This window comes from Acromyrmex echinatior, chromosome 3 (assembly GCF_024713525.1).
Source record: "Acromyrmex echinatior isolate Ae372 chromosome 3, ASM2471352v2, whole genome shotgun sequence".
NCBI classification, from domain to species: Eukaryota; Metazoa; Arthropoda; class Insecta; order Hymenoptera; family Formicidae; genus Acromyrmex; species Acromyrmex echinatior.
In genome coordinates, this window is record NC_141854.1 from 876,082 (window position 1) to 894,485 (window position 18,404).

The window sequence follows — 18,404 nt, forward strand, 5'->3', positions numbered from 1 at the left end:
GTCCACTTTTCTGAAGATAATACGTCTACTTTTCAACTCCAGATGATAAATCGATACTTGGTTCATATACCTATCCAGATAACAAAATGTTTGCACGATGCTGGCATAATGCATGCACGCGTGCAATGGCATGCTGTCACTGTGACGTCCAGCTGACTCTGCATCTGGTAAGCACAGTGACAGCATATCGTGTCCAGCATGTTATGCAAACATTGTGCAAGCATTTTGCATTTCAAATGCAATGCATTATGCTAGTAACGCAAATCTTTTCGACTGTATGATTTTTACTTTTTTTAGGTTAGATTACGATCTTTAGGTTACTCGATATTAGATTATAAGTTAAGTTACGATTGTTTTATTTGCAAATAACAATTAAATGTATTTTGCTTTTGTGGAAAATACTAGGTGTATATTATATATTATTAGGTGTTGGAATTAATTCGTAGCGTTTTACAAGTGATGGGAAGTACTTTCATTAATGTATTTTTTAATGCTCATGTGAAATAAATAACATTCTTTCATTAAAAAACGCTACGAATTAATTCCAACACCTAATAATATATACATTATACACATTTTTCCATAAAAGCCCAATAAAGTACACTGCAGTGTTTGCAATGCAAATCAAACATTCATTAATCTATAAATGTACTAAAAAAAACATTTAATTAATAAAAAAATTATTTTTATTCTAAATTATTATACTTATAAATAAATACTTATATATATTATATATTATACTTATAAATAATATTTATGTACAATATATATATAGTACGTGCAACAACTGTACCTATTGAAACATCATGAATATTTTTGCTAGATCGATCTTTTGCAACTTATACAGGGTCCGGCAAAATGATCTCCCACATTTTGCACCGCCACTGTCCCCGAACCACTGAAGAGAGGGGGAACTTAGCGTAGTCGGTTGGTAGCTCGCACCTTGCCATTTCAATTGTCGTCATGAATTGAACAGGCGAACATCGTGTCTTCGTTATCGAAACATTTATAAAAAGTAACGAATCTGTGATTACGACGCAAATCTCGTTACGTGGAGACGTTGGGTGGCCTGCGCGTTCACCCGATCTTGCCCCATGCGACTTTTTCCTTTGGGGCTACCTGAAAGCGAAGGTTTTTCAACACCACCCCCGAACCATTGACGAATTGAAAGCAGCAACAGCCAAGAAATTACAGGAATATCGCCTCAAATTATTGCTCGAGTGATGGAAACTTTTAGAAATTAGCTTCGAATGTGTATCGAAAAAAATGGTCGCCACTTGGATTCTATAATTTTCAAAACTCAATAAAAACAAATGGCATAGCATAAATTTTCAGTTAATAAAAATAAAATCTAAATAGCATTTACAATGGCGTTTTTATTAAAGATTAAAATGTGGGAGATCATTTTGCCGGACCCTGTATATCTTAAATTAATATAATTAAAGAAATATAATATATAAAAAAATTTGCGATAAAATTATATAAAGATAGAAGTATGTTACATAACCTTAACTCCTCGTGTGATTTTTTTCGTGCGAATCTATGAAAAACAAAGCGAAATAAAAGAATTAACGTAAAAAATTAATCGGCAATATTAATCAGGTAATATTATTCCACTATTATTATATAATTTATTATAATTATATATATAAATGACGCAATTATGATCGAATAAGGATCGATCGTGCACGTAACTGACACTGCTGACACAATAATGCTTGCATAGCGCTTCTTCTTCTTCTTTTTGTTCGATGTTAATTGTCCCTTGCCGCGGAGTAGCAGCAATTCCGACCAGGGTGAATCTAGCTAAAACCAGGCGGGGACGCCTGGGAGGAGAGAAGAGAAACAAAGTTCTCAACCCCTCCCTTAAAACAGAGACATATTCATGGAAATCAGATACTAAGGTAGGTACTTAAAGATTTGAGATATGCAGTAATTAAACAACACAAGGTAGAGAGGAGATTGTTAATCATACAATGAATATTAATGGGATGAAATGGGAAGTGTTTTTTCAGGTAATTACGTAATTTAATCGATTTATGAATGCAAAGTTTGCAATAAAAGAGAATATGATTAATGTCCTGATTTGGGTAACCTCAAGGACACGCAGGCGAGTTGACAATATTTTTACGATGCAGGATGTATGCTAGATTATAATGGTTAGATCTAATTCTGGAGATGGTGACGATCTCCTGTCTTTTAAGATTCTTATGATAGAACTAGGGCTTGGCTGAATTACTTCTATGAAAATCATAATATAGCTACCCTTTAAATGTTGCGCAATGATCTAAGTGTGCTTGAAATTTAGTGTTGAGGGACTATATAGTGTGTAGAGACTATAAAAAAGTCTTGAAATAGTATTTTAAATTTAGGCCGGTGTCCCTTAAGTCCACTAAGGGCGGCCTCATTGGCAAGGTGGTCTGCAGTCTCGTTACCGATTATATCTTTATGATCAGGAGTCCAAATAAAATTAATTATGAGACCATGTTGCGTTAAAAAGGACAGACGATTCTTAATAGTTAATGTAATATGGTTCGCATTTCTAGAATTATGAGACGATATAGCCTGAAGAGCATTTAAAGAGTCAGAACAGATGAAAGCCTCGTCATAATATCGATCTTCAATAAGATAATTAATCGCTTGAAGGATAGCCCAAGACTCGGCTGAGAAAATTGAAGTCTCCGGGGGAACCTTGAACTTGAGTGCAACGTTAAGATCTGGTGAATAGATTGCGAAGCCCACGCGACCTTCGCTAACGGACTTAGAGCCATCGGTGTAAATAATGGGACTGCGATTGGCATATGTGGTTATAGTTTCTAAGAATCGGACTTGGTATATTCAGTTATTCGCTTTTTTAGGAACATTGGTGAGGGAACTGTCAAATTGATGGACATAAGCATAGCTTTCATAACTGTGTTTATAAGCATAAGGCACGTTGGATCTGCGAATGATTTTAAATGAGTATTTCTGCATAGTACTTGAACGCGGTACAGTAACTAGGGCTCGCTGTCTTCTTGAGGGGGACCTATGCAGCTTGTTCCAAGCTTTCAAAGCTGTATAGTACTGGGGAGTTCTTCCTGGAGAAAGCCTTATAGATGAACTTCGAGGTCATATAACCAAATCTAATGTTAAGAGGAGTTTCCTTTGCTTCAGCCATAATGACGCTAATAGGTGTAGATAGTCGGTATCCGAGAGCAAGACGCAGGTTTCTATTGACTAACATTTCCAATTGTAAAAATTCAATCTTATTTCCTTGTTGGAATAATTCTGTCTTATTGCCCTTGAGCTTGAACACTTGACATCCGTATTCGATAGCAGAGCAAAATACAGCTCTGTAAAGGGTGAGAAGTAAGCTTGGATGAGATCCCTATTTAATGCCTGCGAGAACTGCTAGTATATTAATAAAATTACGTCCCTTATTGACCAAGGTCTTTAAGTGCTCTTTGCCACTCAACTTGGGGTCGAGAGTGAAGCCCAGAAAGATGGCAGATTGTACTCTAGGAATTTCTACGTTCTGAATGTGTACTTTAATGTCCAAATGTGTGTCTCTTCCTTGTAAAGAGCATCTATTGGATTTTTGAGGGGGAAACTTCCAAGCCTCTGTTTCTCAAGTAAGCATGTATATTGTTTAGTGAAGATTGGACCGACGATCTAATCTATCTAATCTATCTAATCTAACATCTTCAGCGTTTTGGTTTGATGAGAAGATAACAATGTCGTCCGCATATTGTAAGAGGAGAGTGTCCTCGTGTAGACATTTATTAATATCCGCACAGTAGAGATTGAAGAGCAAAGAACTAAGGATGGACCCTTGAGGGGTACCTTTCAAAGCGATGTATGGACTTTTAAACTCGCCATCACAAATGAATGTGATTTGTCTGTTGGAAAGAAGGTTACTTATGAATTTAACAGTTTTGAGCGGAATCCCAAGACGTTGTAAATCTTCAATTAAGATAGAAGGAATCACGTTGTCGAACGCTCCCTCGATGTCCAAAAATGTACATATAGTAAGGGCGTTATTAATGAAGGCACTCTGAATGTAATTTGTCAGAGCAACAAGATTGTCAGAGCAGGCACACTGGGGGCGGAAGCCTGTTTGGTTAAGCGACAACATGGCATTGGATTCAATAAACCATCTCAACCTCAGATAGATAATTTTTTCCATAATCTTTAAGAGGCACGAGAGAAGAGAGATCGGTCTGACACCTTTTCCATTTGGTTTAGGGATAAGGATGATCATTGACTTATTCCATTCCGCAGGGAAAATTCCTTGACAAAAAAGATTGTTATAGATTTGTAGTAGTACGGAAAAACTATCCGGTGTTAAGTTCTTAATGATTATAGTCAATCTGGTCGGCCCCTGAAGCTGATCTAGTTTTGGCTGAATCAATAGCTAAGAGTAACTCCTTCATAGTAAAAGGATTGTCCAAGAATTTAGCGCTTTCGCACTGCGTGGGGGTATTTTCTTCAAGAAGGATACACTCTGAGACGGAATCTCGAGGATTACAAGAAGGAGGACAGATTTTATTAATTTACATATTTTCCTGTGCAGCCGACAGCGATCGGCCAGATGACATAACGGAAGCTAAACGTCGGTTTTTAAAAGCTTTGACCAATCTCCAAATTTTAGTAGACGGAGTATGAGCGTTAAAACTGTTGCATAGTTCCTTCCATTTCCTTCTCTTGGTTTTTCTGAGAACGCATCTACATGCCGAAGCAGTGCGCTTATAAGCGTTATAGTTTTCTGAACTTGATTATTGTTTTCTGGCAGTTCCAGAGTCTCTTTGCCTCGCGTCTGGCGTCAACGCGGCCTGTCATTCTTCGGTCCACCAAGGGGGGGCGGAGACATTTCTCAACCATCGGTTTTGATCTCGGAGTACGCGATCCAGGAGGGAACAGAGAGTTCAGGGTGCCTTTGAGCTCTTTTACAAAACTATCATATTGAGAGGTAGCATCGTCTGTCATTACTAAAATAGAGGCAAAGTCAATACAACTTGTGAATGAAGACCTTCATTTGAAGAGAATTAAGTTTAATTTTGTATTTGAATGTAGTTCTTAGGCAAGGAAGAATATTCAGGATAATAACAACAGGAAAGTGATCACTAGAAATGGAGTCGAGTTCTGTATAACAGTTACTAAGAGTCAGGACAGGAGGCGTTATTGCGACATTAAGAGCGATGACTGATATTTGCGAGTCGGGAAATGTCAAAAGGGTAGGTTTATAATCGTTGCAGATAATAAGATTACGATCTTCGAGGAAGTTTAAAAGACGAGGAGTGCGAGGAGTAGAACTTTTAGCAGAGACTTTGGCATACGATAATCTATAAATGTCTGCATTTTCTAGAGGGGAAAACTTATTATAACTGGCGAATGAATGAGGAGTGCTACCGTTCTTTGGTGGAAGTAAAGGGAAATTATGATAATCATCATCCGCAAAGTGAACACTACAGATATTATCTAAGTCAGCACTGGATCTAAAAGCAGATCGAGAGTCAGTAGATAGCCTACTCCTAGCATCCACAAGAGAGATATTTTTGGTGGCTGCGATCGTCTGTACTTTTTTCTGTTTGATAAAGAAAGGGCAATTTGTCGACGTAGTGATATGATCTCCAGAGCAATTGATACACTTGGGGGGGAGATTTTGCCTGTCACATGTCTCGTCCTCTCTGTGAACATCCTTACAGCCTGCATCTCGGTCGACTCTTACAAAACTTTCAGATGTGGCCAACTCTGAAGAGAAGCACGTTTTGACTCTAGGGACAAAAAGTAAAACCTCATGAGAATCGTAGAAAAGAAATACTTGCCTGGAGAGGATCTGCCCAGCAAATTTAATGTTAACCGAGGTGAAAGGGGTGTATTCAACACTGCCTTCCATAACAAAGTTAATTCGCCTGTTAATTCTTTTAATTTCGGTTACGGGACAAGAAGACGTAAGATCTTGATTCGTTACAGAGGTTGGAACGTCCTTTATTATACTTGAGCGCATTATCTTAAAAGTAGGAATAAAAATAGAGTACCCTGCCTTGATGAGGTTAGTCACTCTGGGTTAGTCACAAGGTTGTTAGCTGTTTCGTAAGTGCGCATTTCAACCGAAATTTTGCCACGTAAGACCTTTTTCATAGATACTATATCTGAGTGCACTACCTTAGCAATTTGTCTCTTCATTAAAACTTCGAATGCGCTCTCGATTATGCAATCACTGCTCACTTGCATATGGACGATAAAAGGCGCGCGATCAGTCGCCATACCTGTTATCAGAGAGGTTATGAGAAACCTGATGAGCACGAGTCGCATTGTCAAATAGAGAGACAGAAATAGAGACAGAAGCAGCTTTATCCGGGCTTAAACCCGGTCCATTGCGACGTTTGGCGTACTCATGTTCATGCTCGAACATCGAGTCCTCATTGGCTCTTTTGGCCGCGCGATCCATTGTAACGTCCATCTGCTCGCGTGAATCGTTCGTCTTGGCAAATATTTCCTTGGCGAAGGCATCAAAATGTTCAATCGAAACACTGTGAGGGTGACGCCATTCGCAGAAACCAGGGAAGGGGGAGAGGAGGGTCCGCCGCGATCGCCCGTCCCACCTCCCGTGGAAGGCACACTCATAGTTTTTCAAAATACCGCTAAAAGTATAGGCAAGGAGAGTTAGGCGCAAATAGAAAGGAGATAAGTGAAAATGCGAGTCAATTATTGACTCAAAAGACACAGATCGCTCTGAAAAGAACGGATGATGCAACACACGACGCAGACACGTCCGTACCGGTCAAAGACACGCGCCAAGCTCCTGCATGGCGCTATTACAGCGTGCAATTTTCAAATTATACAAACATTAACCTGTTTTATTATACAAAGATGACATAGTGACTGCATTTTAACTGCATGATATGCTAAGCATAACGTGCTGACATACGATGTTATCTGGGTAGATAATGAAATGTGCGATATCCCACGATACCTAAGGTTTGTTTGCGTCGTATGCTCCAATGTGCTCCTACTATAACTCCTACTCACTTCAACGCGCATTAAAATGAGTAAATGCTATGATAGGAGCATGTTAGAGCATGCGACGCGAACAAACCTCTAGAGACCCTAAAAAGAGAGACTCGCCACGTAACTATGGGTGATTCTGATTGGCTGGAGTTTGAATCGCACATTTGTGCTCCATGAACATGAATATTACCTGACAGAATACGTTGCATATGTTGAAGAAGCTGTTGAAGAAGTTGTGTTGCCTATTGTTCTGCCTATTTTTTTTAAATTAATTTATCACATGTATAAAATTGTAAGAAAAAGCAATGTATATATTGTCACGAATAAGCTTTGAATTAATAAACACATCATAGTTAAAAATAAGTAATACAGAAGTTAGAGATATCTGTTTCATTAATAATGTGATTCTCTTGTCGTAGATTTTTTTATATTTTTTGGAGATGCCACATACATGTTGTGCAGTAAGATGTTTCAATAAATCCAATGATGGAAATACATTAGTCCGATTTCCCAAGAAAAATCAATATCGGAAGCATGGGATCCTTGGATGATCTGAGAGATTGTGTGAAATCAGTGTTCATCGTAAGAATGCTATGCAATCCGAATAGTTTAAGAAGTGCTTCTCCATTTAATGTTTTCCTCATTTCAGGTTCACTTTCAACCATCGGATATATTGATGGTAGGTTGCCAGAAAGAAGTAAAAAAAAATGCCATCACGTTCTTGCCATTGCTCCCTCTGAGAAGTAAGTCACTCTTTTTGTAAATCACAAGCAAGAAAGCAGAAGAAAGTTCATGTGCGTAATTAAAATAAGAAGAATATGTGATAGTCATATTTGTCAAGCAGTTGACATGTATGAGTCTTGTTGTATTTATAATAAAAAACGTAGCTTGTCCAGTAACTAATCATATCATGAAAAGTATTGCAAAGTTATCTAAGAAGCAATTGCATGCCATAAATCATCTATTCAATTGTCCATTTACTACACTTCTATTATCAATTAATAAAATTAGTGGAAGATGTTCCAGAAAGGAAAATTGCATTATGTCAAATACTGAAAACATCTGCTTGCCTTCAGATGTTTACTGTATAAGTCCTAAAAAAATTGTGCGTAAACTAACAAAAGAAAATAAATTATTAAAGAATATTAAAAACGTTATGAAATTAATATCAAATAAGTTTAAATTTTAATTAAAATAAATTCGTTTGTAATACATCTTAAAAATATTTCAAATTGTATATTTTATATATTAGGTGTTGGAATTAATTCGTAGCGTTTTTTAATGAAAGAATGTTATTTATTTCACATGAGCATTAAAAAATACATTAATGAAAGTACTTCCCATCACTTGTAAAACGCTACGAATTAATTCCAACACCTAATAATAAATATTAATTAATAGCAAATTCTATTGAAATGTACTCAAGAGCATTTTAAAACCGTTGTACACAAATTGATGTATGCAACATGTATGTAACATCTCCAAAATATATAAAAATCCAAATCTATCATGAGAGAGTCACATTATTAATGAAACAGGTATCTCTAACTTCCGTACTACTTATTTTTAAATATAAGGCGTTTATTAATTCAAAGCTTATTCGTGACAATATATACATAGCTTTTTCTCATAATTTTACATAGATGTGATAAATTAATTTACCAAAAAAAGGTAGAATAGACAACCCAAGTTTCAACCCTGTTTTAACATAAACGTATTCTGTCAGGTTATGATATATGTTCATGGAGCATAGATGTGCTACCTGCGTCCCAGCTGATCAGAATCACCCATAATCTCGTGACAAATTGGCGAATCTCTCTTTTTAGGATCTCTAACGATACTCGCATAAAATACCACTACCGTATTGATACTATACTGCCACGAGATGGCGGTGTATGGCGTAACTGTGTGGGGACATGTAGGGAACTGCGTTCTCAATACCTCACTAGCGCAGCGCGCGGAGAAAGCCTAGGGATTTAATAGATAGCGAGTTGCCTACAAGCAACGCCAGAGAAAAGGGAGATACGTTATAGCGCTCGTCCTGTACGGATGTATTCACAACGTATTCCAAGAATAAAATTCATTGTTACTTGTTATAAGAAGAGTGGTCGATCTTTACGCCTTCCATCACGTTATACAACGAGCTGGGGTCGTTTAGAGAATCCGATTTGTCCATCGAGTTGCGCATTCCTTACATTGGTGACCCCGACGTGATCGAGAGGAAGATGCGATCGAGAGGAAGACGCGATCGAGAGGAAGACGTGATTGGCCGGTAACCGTCATTCGAACAATTTCGAAACAAACGTAGTTTCGGACCGAGCAGCAGAGTACATCGCGACGTCTTGGCCGACAAGGAGGCCCATCGCCGACGTCGTGAGCGATAGGAGGCCCATCACGATATCGCGATCGGGCACAAGATCCCATTGCCGAGGCCTGGGTCGGCAGAAAGGTCTCGCCGGCGGAAGCACTGCAGGAGTATACAACGACAGGCGCGCAACGTGCCGCCTCCGTGGAACCTGACGGGCCAGTCCCAGGAGCCGGCGTTCAGCACGCTATCGTCCTCGCCGTCGTCGCCATTGTGACCAGTGAAGGACGATATCGCTGCCATTGGGCCCAGTGAGGCGCGTCATCGCCACCATTGTAGTCGGGCGAGTTGCGTGCGCAGTGATCAGCTTCGGCGCGCGTAATCCGGCATAACCTTAGTGTAAATTCGCCGCGTTTGCTTCGCGAGATCAATGCACGAATGAGAATTAACGATTCCTCCATCTTTTACAATTGGTATTAAGCGATCGAAGTTTCACATGGCGCGTGCATGAGCGGTTAGTATTTTAGGCCGTTAGGAAATACTGATTGTTCGCGAGCTTCGATACGGTATAGTCATGTCTCCTCTTACTTATGAGGAATTGTAGGAACAAGTGGTGCGGCTGCAAGCGACGCTTCAGCAGGTGCAGGGCAATGTGGTGGGCCATGTCGCACGCGTGGATTCATATAGGGTTCCGAAAATTCCGCCGTTCTTAATCAAAGATCCGGTAATATGATTCATTTAAGTCGAAGCCACGTTCGAGACCGCACGAATCACAGAGCAAAAGACTAGGGCGCATTACGTGATTATGTCTTTGGACGCCGAAGCATGCTCGCGTGCTGCAGAGATCTCATCGCGGAGCCCGATGAGAACGAACCATACACCAAATTGAAATAGCGTATTATTGAAAATTTTTCAGCGTCAGCAGAGAGTCAACTGCGACAACTAATAAAAGGCCAAGTGCTTACGTCAGGGAAATCGTCGCAGATCCTCAGTCGACTCCGTAACTTGAATTTTGACAAACGATGTGATGACGCCGTAATAAAAATCGTGTTTTTTGAACACTTATCAACGCACATTAGAAGCATTCTTGCGACTACCGAAAGCACGGATCTGGACAAGCTAGCCAAGATGGCGGATAAAATAGTTGAGACCGTGGGTGATTCTGCGCAGTGTGCTGCTGCATCGTCGTCAGAGTCCAAACCGTCTGATTTAGAAACTAAGATGAACAGTCTGATCGCCGCGGTAGCCGTCCTCGCGGCTAAGGTCGAGCGAGGCAGCAGATCTCAGACGAGAGATAAGGCAAACAAAAATCGTAAACGTTCCAAAAGCAGAAGCTCTCGTGTCTGCTGGCTGCATTGCTTTCGGGGTCCAGACGTGAGTTTGCAAGGGAACCGACCAATCTCCGTGTGATTGGCCGAAGCCCAAAGCTTTAACGGACGGGAAGGCGGAGGAATAGAGTCGTTTGCCATCGAGGAGATAGGTACGGCGGGCATTGATTTTTCTGTCCGTTTCCACATCCGCGATCGAGTCACCGCGGGGAGCTATTCTTTGTTGATACAGGGACGGAAATTTCGCTGCTTCCCAGCAGATACGCGAAGAACAAAACTCCGACCAATTTCAAGCTTTACGCGGCAAACAATATGCGTATAGACACATATGGGGAGTCGTTCCTAACGCTTACATTTAGGGATACGCCCGCTCACATGGAATTTCTGCGTAGCATAAGTTCCGTATCCGATTATTGGGGCCGACCTGATTGCACCTTACGATTTCCTTCCGGACCTTAAGGGTCGCAGACTCATCGATTCACAAAACAATGTATACGCGTCGGGTATTGTCAAATCGGTACCACAGCTTGTCATTAGCACGGTCAATCCCAGTACGAAATTCGCGAGCATCTTATCTGAATTTCCGCAGGTCACCAGTTTAGAACAGACAACTCCGAATTGTAGTAGCGATGTTCGTCATCATATCATTACCATGGGTAGCCAATAGCCGAGCGCCCCAGGCGATTAAGTCTGGTAAAATTAAAAGCAGCTAAGGCTGAATTTCAACGGCTAGTCGAAGTCGGTATATGCTGTCCATCCAGTCTATCATGCCCTAGTCCATGGGCAAGTCCCATTCACATGGTACAAAAAAAAGACGGGTCATGGAGGATCTGCGGCGATTATCGCCGTCTTAATGCGATTACCGTACCGGATAAATTTCCCGTATCACATTTGCACGATTGCTCTTCCAAGCTGCGTGGGAAAGTCATCTTCTTTAAGCTAGATCTGCATCAGGCATACAACCAAATTCTAGTAGCGCCGGAAGATATTCCGAAAACGGCTGTCGTTACGCCCTTCGGGCTGTTCGAATATAAATTCATGACATACGATCTTAGAAACGCGAGTCAAACATTTCAGCGTCAAATCTTCCGCGCTCTAGGCGATCTGGAATTTGTGTTTGCATTCATAGACAACATTCTCATAGCGACGTCTCTTGAAGAGCACGAAGTTTACTTACGCATAGTGTTACAGCGATTAAAAAAGTTTTATTTACGACTCAATGTAGAAAAATGCGAGTTCGGCAAGCAAGAATTAGAATTCCTCGGCTTTACAATTAACAGCGAAGGTTGTAAACCACTCGATAAAGTTCAGGCCATTCGCGAGTTTCCAAACCCTAACATTATAGTATAAGAATTGCGTCGTTTTCTCGGGCTTGTCAACTTTTATCGTAAACTACTGCATAATGCAACTACTATTTAGGCACCACTAAACGAGTACCTTCGCGATTCATGCAAATATGACAAACAGCCAATCATATGGACGCCGGCGGCTGAGGAAGTGTTTAATAAGTGCAAGGAGAGTCTGGCCAACGCGACTATACTCTCTCACCCCTCCGACGCAGCCGAAACGTGCCTCGTTTGTGACGCGTCAGATTTCGCTATCGGGACCACTCTCGAACAACGTCTGGATGACGCGTGGAAACCGTTCGCGTTCTTTTCGCGCAAATTAAGTTCGGCGCAACAGAATTACAGCGCGTACGATCGGGAGCTTACGGCGATCGCCAGTTAAATACTTTCGTTATTTCCTCGAAGGACGGAATTTCAAGATTGCAACCGATCACAAGCTTCTCATCTACGCAACGTTCCGAAAAGGCATCACCCCGGCAACAGAGACAACTGTCGTTCATCTCGCAGTTCACCACGCGTATCGAATACCTATCGGGCAATGATAACATCGTGGCGGATTCCCTTTCCCGCATCAAAGCCATCCGTTTACCTGCCGATATTGAACTAAATGAGCTCGCACAGCAACAAAAACAAGATGAGGAACTACAGTCCGCGAATCTCCTGAATTTCCGCTTATTATGAAGCGAATTCAATGGGGGTCGACGCATATTACACTTTATTGTGAAATGACCGGCGAAGCAATCCGCCCCTATATAGCGGTATCTTTACGAGATCGCGTTTTTCACATGTTCCATGACGCGGCTCATCCGGGTCCTAAAGTCATTAATCCGTCAACGGTATGTGTGGCCTAACATACATTACGACATTGCGAAGTGATGCAAAGATTGTCTAGATTTTCAACAGTCAAAAATAATCCGACATATTCAACTAAATCCTGAAAAATTTGTCGCGCCCGACGGGCGTTTCGAGCATGTTCACATGGATTTAATAGGTCCCTTGCCTGAGTCGGACGGGTACAAATATTGTGTGACGATTATCGATAGATTTTCGCGTTGGCCAGTAGCAATACCTCTCAAAGATACCGAAGCCATGACAGTGGCACGCGCGTTTTATGATTGGGTAGCAAATTTTGGAGCACCTAAAATAATTATGGATAACTACGAATCAAGGTAACCAGTTTGAAGTACAACTTTTCACTGCACTTTCTTCAGCTGATCGGCTGTCAACGGATTCGTACCACGGCATATCATCCCGCCTCGAACGGTATGATCGAGCGGTGGCACAGAAGTTTAAAGGCTGCAATAATGTGTCATACTAATGAAGGTTGGTCACGAGTACTTTCGACTGTATTATTAGGTCTGCGTACTCATGTCCGCCTTGATACCGGCGCATCGCTTGCGGAATTCGTTTACGGAACGACACTGCGCGTCTCCGGAGAATTTGTGCTACCGGATGACCTCACTCCGAATCCTCAAATGTTCATCGATGAATTTCGCGAGCATATGCGCAAGGTTAAGCCAATCTCGGTAAGAGCATAAGCATAAGAAACGCGCATTTGTATTCAAAGATTTATACTCATGCTCTCATGTGTTTCTACGAATGGACGGTATCAAGAGAGCGTTAGAGCATCCTTACACCGGCCCTCACAAAATCATAAATCGTGTGTCGGATCGAGTATTCGACATTAATGTTAACGGTACACAGCGCAGTATATCGGCCGAAAATTTAAAATCAGCGTATGGTATACGCGATGACCCATGTAATGCAATCACAGAAGCAGGGCAAACAACCAATTCGTCCAGCAACGAACAACCAGTTTTAAAAACGTATGTGCGTCCGAAGAAAAGCGTTACCTTTGCCTTATAATCATAATAAGTTCTCCCAGTGACAAAGGTAATTAGCTTAAGAAAGACACCAAAGACAACACGCAATGATATGTGTTACATGTTATGTTTGGATGATACGTTTCATTTGTTGTAAATGATAGACCTAAGTGCCGCCATTATAAATGTACCTGTCACAAAAGCAATATTTTGCTAACTTAGTAAATAAGCACAGTGTTTAGTTTCGTTGTCACTCGGGGAAGAGTATGTGGGGATATGTAGGGAACTGCGTTCTCAATACCTCACTAGTGCAGCGCGCGGAGAAAGCCTAGGGATTTAGTAGATAGCGAGTTGCCTACAAGCAGCGCCAGAGAAAAGGGAGATACGTTATGCCGCTCGTCCTACGGATGTATTCACACGTGTTCCAGGAATAAAATTCATTGTTACTTGTTATAAGAAGAGTGGTCGATCTTTATGCCTTCCATCACGTTATATTGGGTCATCTAAAAAGTATCCGCGGTTTTTTGTCACTAGATGTGTGTTGATGGTCATATATCTAGTGACAAAGTACCGCGGATACTTTTTAGATGACCCAATACAACGAGCGTGGGCTCGTTTAGAGAATCCGACTCGTCCATCGAGTCGCGCATTCCCCACAACTGTGCGGCGCTGCGTACGTCCGTCGCGGCGCTGAAGTTGGTCCTTCTTTCCGTTTCTCCTTCCTTTCGCTCTCTCTGGTGTCATGGCGTGCCGCATACAGACCTCGTGTAAGTCTCTGCAATAGTCAGTAAGTTAAAACTCGGAAGTTAAGGTTCCGAATTACTTTGTGTACACTGCGAGATCGATACCATTCATGTCTTGTGATAATTGTTAGCCGAATAATTACTCAGTGTATATTTTCTTAATTTCCTGTATTGTAACTCCGCGACGCAATGCCGGTATCCGAGCCGTCTTACGCACGTAATCACGTCTTTATTTTTGTAATCTATATTTGTGTTAAATAATTAGTCAAGTTTGTATTAAATCGCCTTATGACATAAAAGTCAGAATCAGAGAGTAGCATTCATTCGCAACCTAACGATTTCCCGCCAATTGTCCTTCGCCGTTAGTTGGTAATCGCCAGCGCCCAGACACTCTCGGCGCCATATTGGGTACAGCAGCCACACCAATAGCCACAACTGTATGGCTACGTTGTGGTTGCTGTGCCCAATAGAGATATCTGTTTCATTAATAATGTGATTCTCTTGTCGTAGATTTGGATTTTTATATATTTTGGAGATGCCACATACATGTTGTATACATCAATTTGTGTATAACGGTTTTAAAATGCTCTTGAGTGTATTTCAATCGAATTTGCTATTAATTAATATCTATTATATAAAATATACAATTTGAAATATTTTTAAGATGTATTACAAACGAATTTACTTTAATTAAAATTTAAACTTATTTGATATTAATTCCATAATTTTTTAATAATAATATTTCTTGATAATTTATTTTCTTTTGTTAGTTTACGCAATTTTTTTAGGACTTATACAGTAAACATCTGAAGGCAATTAAATGATTGTTTAGAAAGCACGGATTATAAAAGTAGAGACGTGATTGCGTGCGTATGACGGCTCGCATATCGCATTGCTAGGTTAGAATACGAGAAACTAAGAAAATCTACAAAATGAGCATTTATCTGACGACGCTAGCAATTACCTAATGACATGAACTGATCAATCTCGCAGTGAACATAAGATGATTATTAATCTTACCGAGCATTAACTTATTATCTATCGCAGAGACTTACAAAAGGTCCGCAAGCAGAACGCCATGATACCAGAGAGAGAGAGAGAGAGAGAGAGAGAGAGAGGGAAAGAAAAGCCGGAAAAAAGAACTAACTCGAGCGCCGCAACTAACGCTTGCAACGCCACAATTGTAACAGTACAAAAAGTGTACATATTAGTATAGCGTATCAATACTGTATCTGTACTACATATTGTTTAAGTTATCATGGTACATAACCCGTACCGTATTAATACGGTGTACCATTATCGACAGGAGAGAGAGAGACTATGGAGACCTCTAGTCGAAGATGATAACTTGTACTGCGAAAGTACAGCGTATGATATCTTAACCTGAAAATAGTTGTTATAACATTAAAATTAAATATTAGGCAGTAACTGACTGGATTCAGTTGAACTGCACAAATTTCTATCAGGACCATATATTAAACAAATATATCATAGCTATACATCCATGATTATATAGATGTTCGTGGATCATCGAAATGTAGCGGTTTCCAGACGATTTCAAAAATCAAGGATAGTGAATGGTATGCAATCGGGTGGGTGACCGCTTCGCAGTACTATGAAATTATAGTTCCCGAATTCAGAGAAAAACATTTTTTTTAATCATAATTTTATGTGTATTCTATAATAAGATATTAATCAATAATAATACTCGTTTTAGTAATAAAACTATAAAATTAATTAATTTTAGTAACATATCTAAGACGTACATTATCGGTATGGCGTACCAAAAATACGGTGTACCGGTACTGTAAGCTTTTAAGTACGTACGTACGTGACAGATACGGTACACAGTACGCCGTACGCTCACCATTCCAATAGGTTTGGCGCGTGTCTTTAATCAGTGCGGACGTGTCTGCGTTTAGTGTCGCGTCGTGTGTTGTATCATCCGTTCTTTTCAGAGCGACCTGTGTCTTTCTGAGTCATTATTTGACTCGCATTCCTCCTTTATCTCCTTTCTATTTGCGCCTCTCTTTGCCTATACTTTTAGCGGTATTTTGAAAAATTATGAGTGTGTCTCCCACGGGAGGTGGGACAGGGAATCCCTCCTCTCCCCCTCCCCTAGTATCTGCGAATGGCTTCATTCCCCACCTTCACTAGCGTTTCGGTTGAACATTTTGATGTCTTCGCCAAGGAAATACTCACCAGGACAACGAACGATTCACGCAAGCAGATGGACGTTACAATGGATCGCGTGGCCAAAACAGCCAATGAGGACTTGATAGTCGAGCATGAACATGAGTACGCCAAACGTCGCAATGGACCGGGCCTAAGTTCGGACAAAGCTACTTCTGTCTCTATTTCTGTCCCTTTATCTGACAATGCGACTCGTACTCATCAGATTTCTCATAACCTCTCTGATAACAGATATGGTCCGACTGATCGCGCGCCTTTTATCGTCCATATGCAAGTGAGCAGTGATTGCATAATCGAGAGCGCATTCGAAGTTTTAATGAAGAGACAAATTGCTAAGGTAGTGCACTCAGATATAGTATCTATGAAAAAGGTCTTACGTGGCAAAATTTCGGTTGAAATGCGCACTTACGAAACAGCTAACAACCTTGTGACTAACCCAGAGTGACTAACCTCATCAAGGCAGGGTACTCTATTTTTATTCCTACTTTTAAGATAATGCGCTCAAGTATAATAAAGGACGTTCCAACCTTTGTAACGAATCAAGATCTTACGTCTTCTTGTCCCGTAACCGAAATTAAAAGAATTAACAGGCGAATTAACTTTGTTATGGAAGGCAGTGTTGAATACACCCCTTTCACCTCGGTTAACATTAAATTTGCTGGGCAGATCCTCTCCAGGCAAATATTTCTTTTCTACGATTCTCATGAGGTTTTACTTTTGGTCCCTAGAGTCAAAACGTGCTTCTCTTCAGAGTTGGCCACATCTGAAAGTTTTGTAAGAGTCGACCGAGATGCAGGCTGTAAGGATGTTCACAGAGAGGACGAGACATGTGACAGGCAAAATCTCCTCCCCAAGTGTATCAATTGCTCTGGAGATCATATCACTACGTCGACAAATTGCCCTTTCTTTATCAAACAGAAAAAAGTACAGACGATCGCAGCCATCGAAAATATCTCTCTTGTGGATGCTAGGAGTAGGCTATCGTCTACTGACTCTCGATCTACTTTTAGATCCAGTGCTGACTTAGGTAATACCTGTAGTGTTCACTTTACGGATGATGATTATCATAATTTCCCTTTACTTCCACCAAAGAACGGTAGCACCTCTCATTCGTTCGCCAGTTATAATAAGTTTCCCCCCCTAGAAAATGCAGACACTTCTAGATTATCGTACGCCAAAGTCTCTGCTGAAAATTCTACTCCTCGCACTTCATCCAAACATCCTCAGTCCCTACATCAGAGAGTAGATGTCTCCCGACCACAATCCCATCTTCGTCGTGAAATAACTCGTACAGGACCTCCCCGATATCCAAGTCATTCCCTCTCGTAATACTAATAATACTAATAATAACTCTAAGTCATTGGAAGAAGCCAGGAGGGAATATCTGATATCTCCGAACGGCAGATCTTCCAATATATCGAGAGACGACGTCCTTCTCAATCATGATCGAGCTAATCATCCACGAGATAACTGTTATTACGAACATGATGCCCTTCCTGCCGGACACATAGATGTGGCCATGTTCTCTGTGCTCCTTAAACAATTTTTAAATCATATAAGCTCATATATAGAACCGCACTCTCCTCGCTTCTACCGACAGCTGATTGACTATGACGACCCGCGCACTTATTATGATAATTATTAAGCTGACCCTCCCGCTTTTTCTAACGATCGCG

At 40.7% G+C, this 18,404-nt stretch overlaps 1 protein-coding gene across 3 annotated transcripts; it reads left to right on the plus strand.

Moving 5' to 3' along the window:
• Positions 1-7,347: 7,347 nt before the first annotated feature.
• On the plus strand, positions 7,348-17,354 carry LOC147910090 (uncharacterized). 3 transcript variants are annotated; one of them, XM_087404584.1, is made up of 3 exons: positions 7,348-7,572; positions 7,640-7,733; positions 15,583-17,354. In XM_087404584.1, exons 1-3 carry the CDS (start codon positions 7,525-7,527, stop codon positions 15,615-15,617), a joined length of 177 nt encoding a protein of 58 aa, XP_087260710.1. In that variant the 5' UTR covers positions 7,348-7,524; the 3' UTR covers positions 15,618-17,354. The 3 variants fall into 3 exon arrangements, with proteins under 3 accessions (XP_087260710.1, XP_087260708.1, XP_087260709.1); XM_087404582.1 differs by lacking the exon at positions 7,348-7,572 and having other exon boundaries at positions 15,583-15,735; positions 15,842-17,354; XM_087404583.1 differs by lacking the exon at positions 7,348-7,572 and having other exon boundaries at positions 15,583-15,718; positions 15,842-17,354.
• The last annotated feature ends 1,050 nt before the right edge of the window (positions 17,355-18,404 follow it).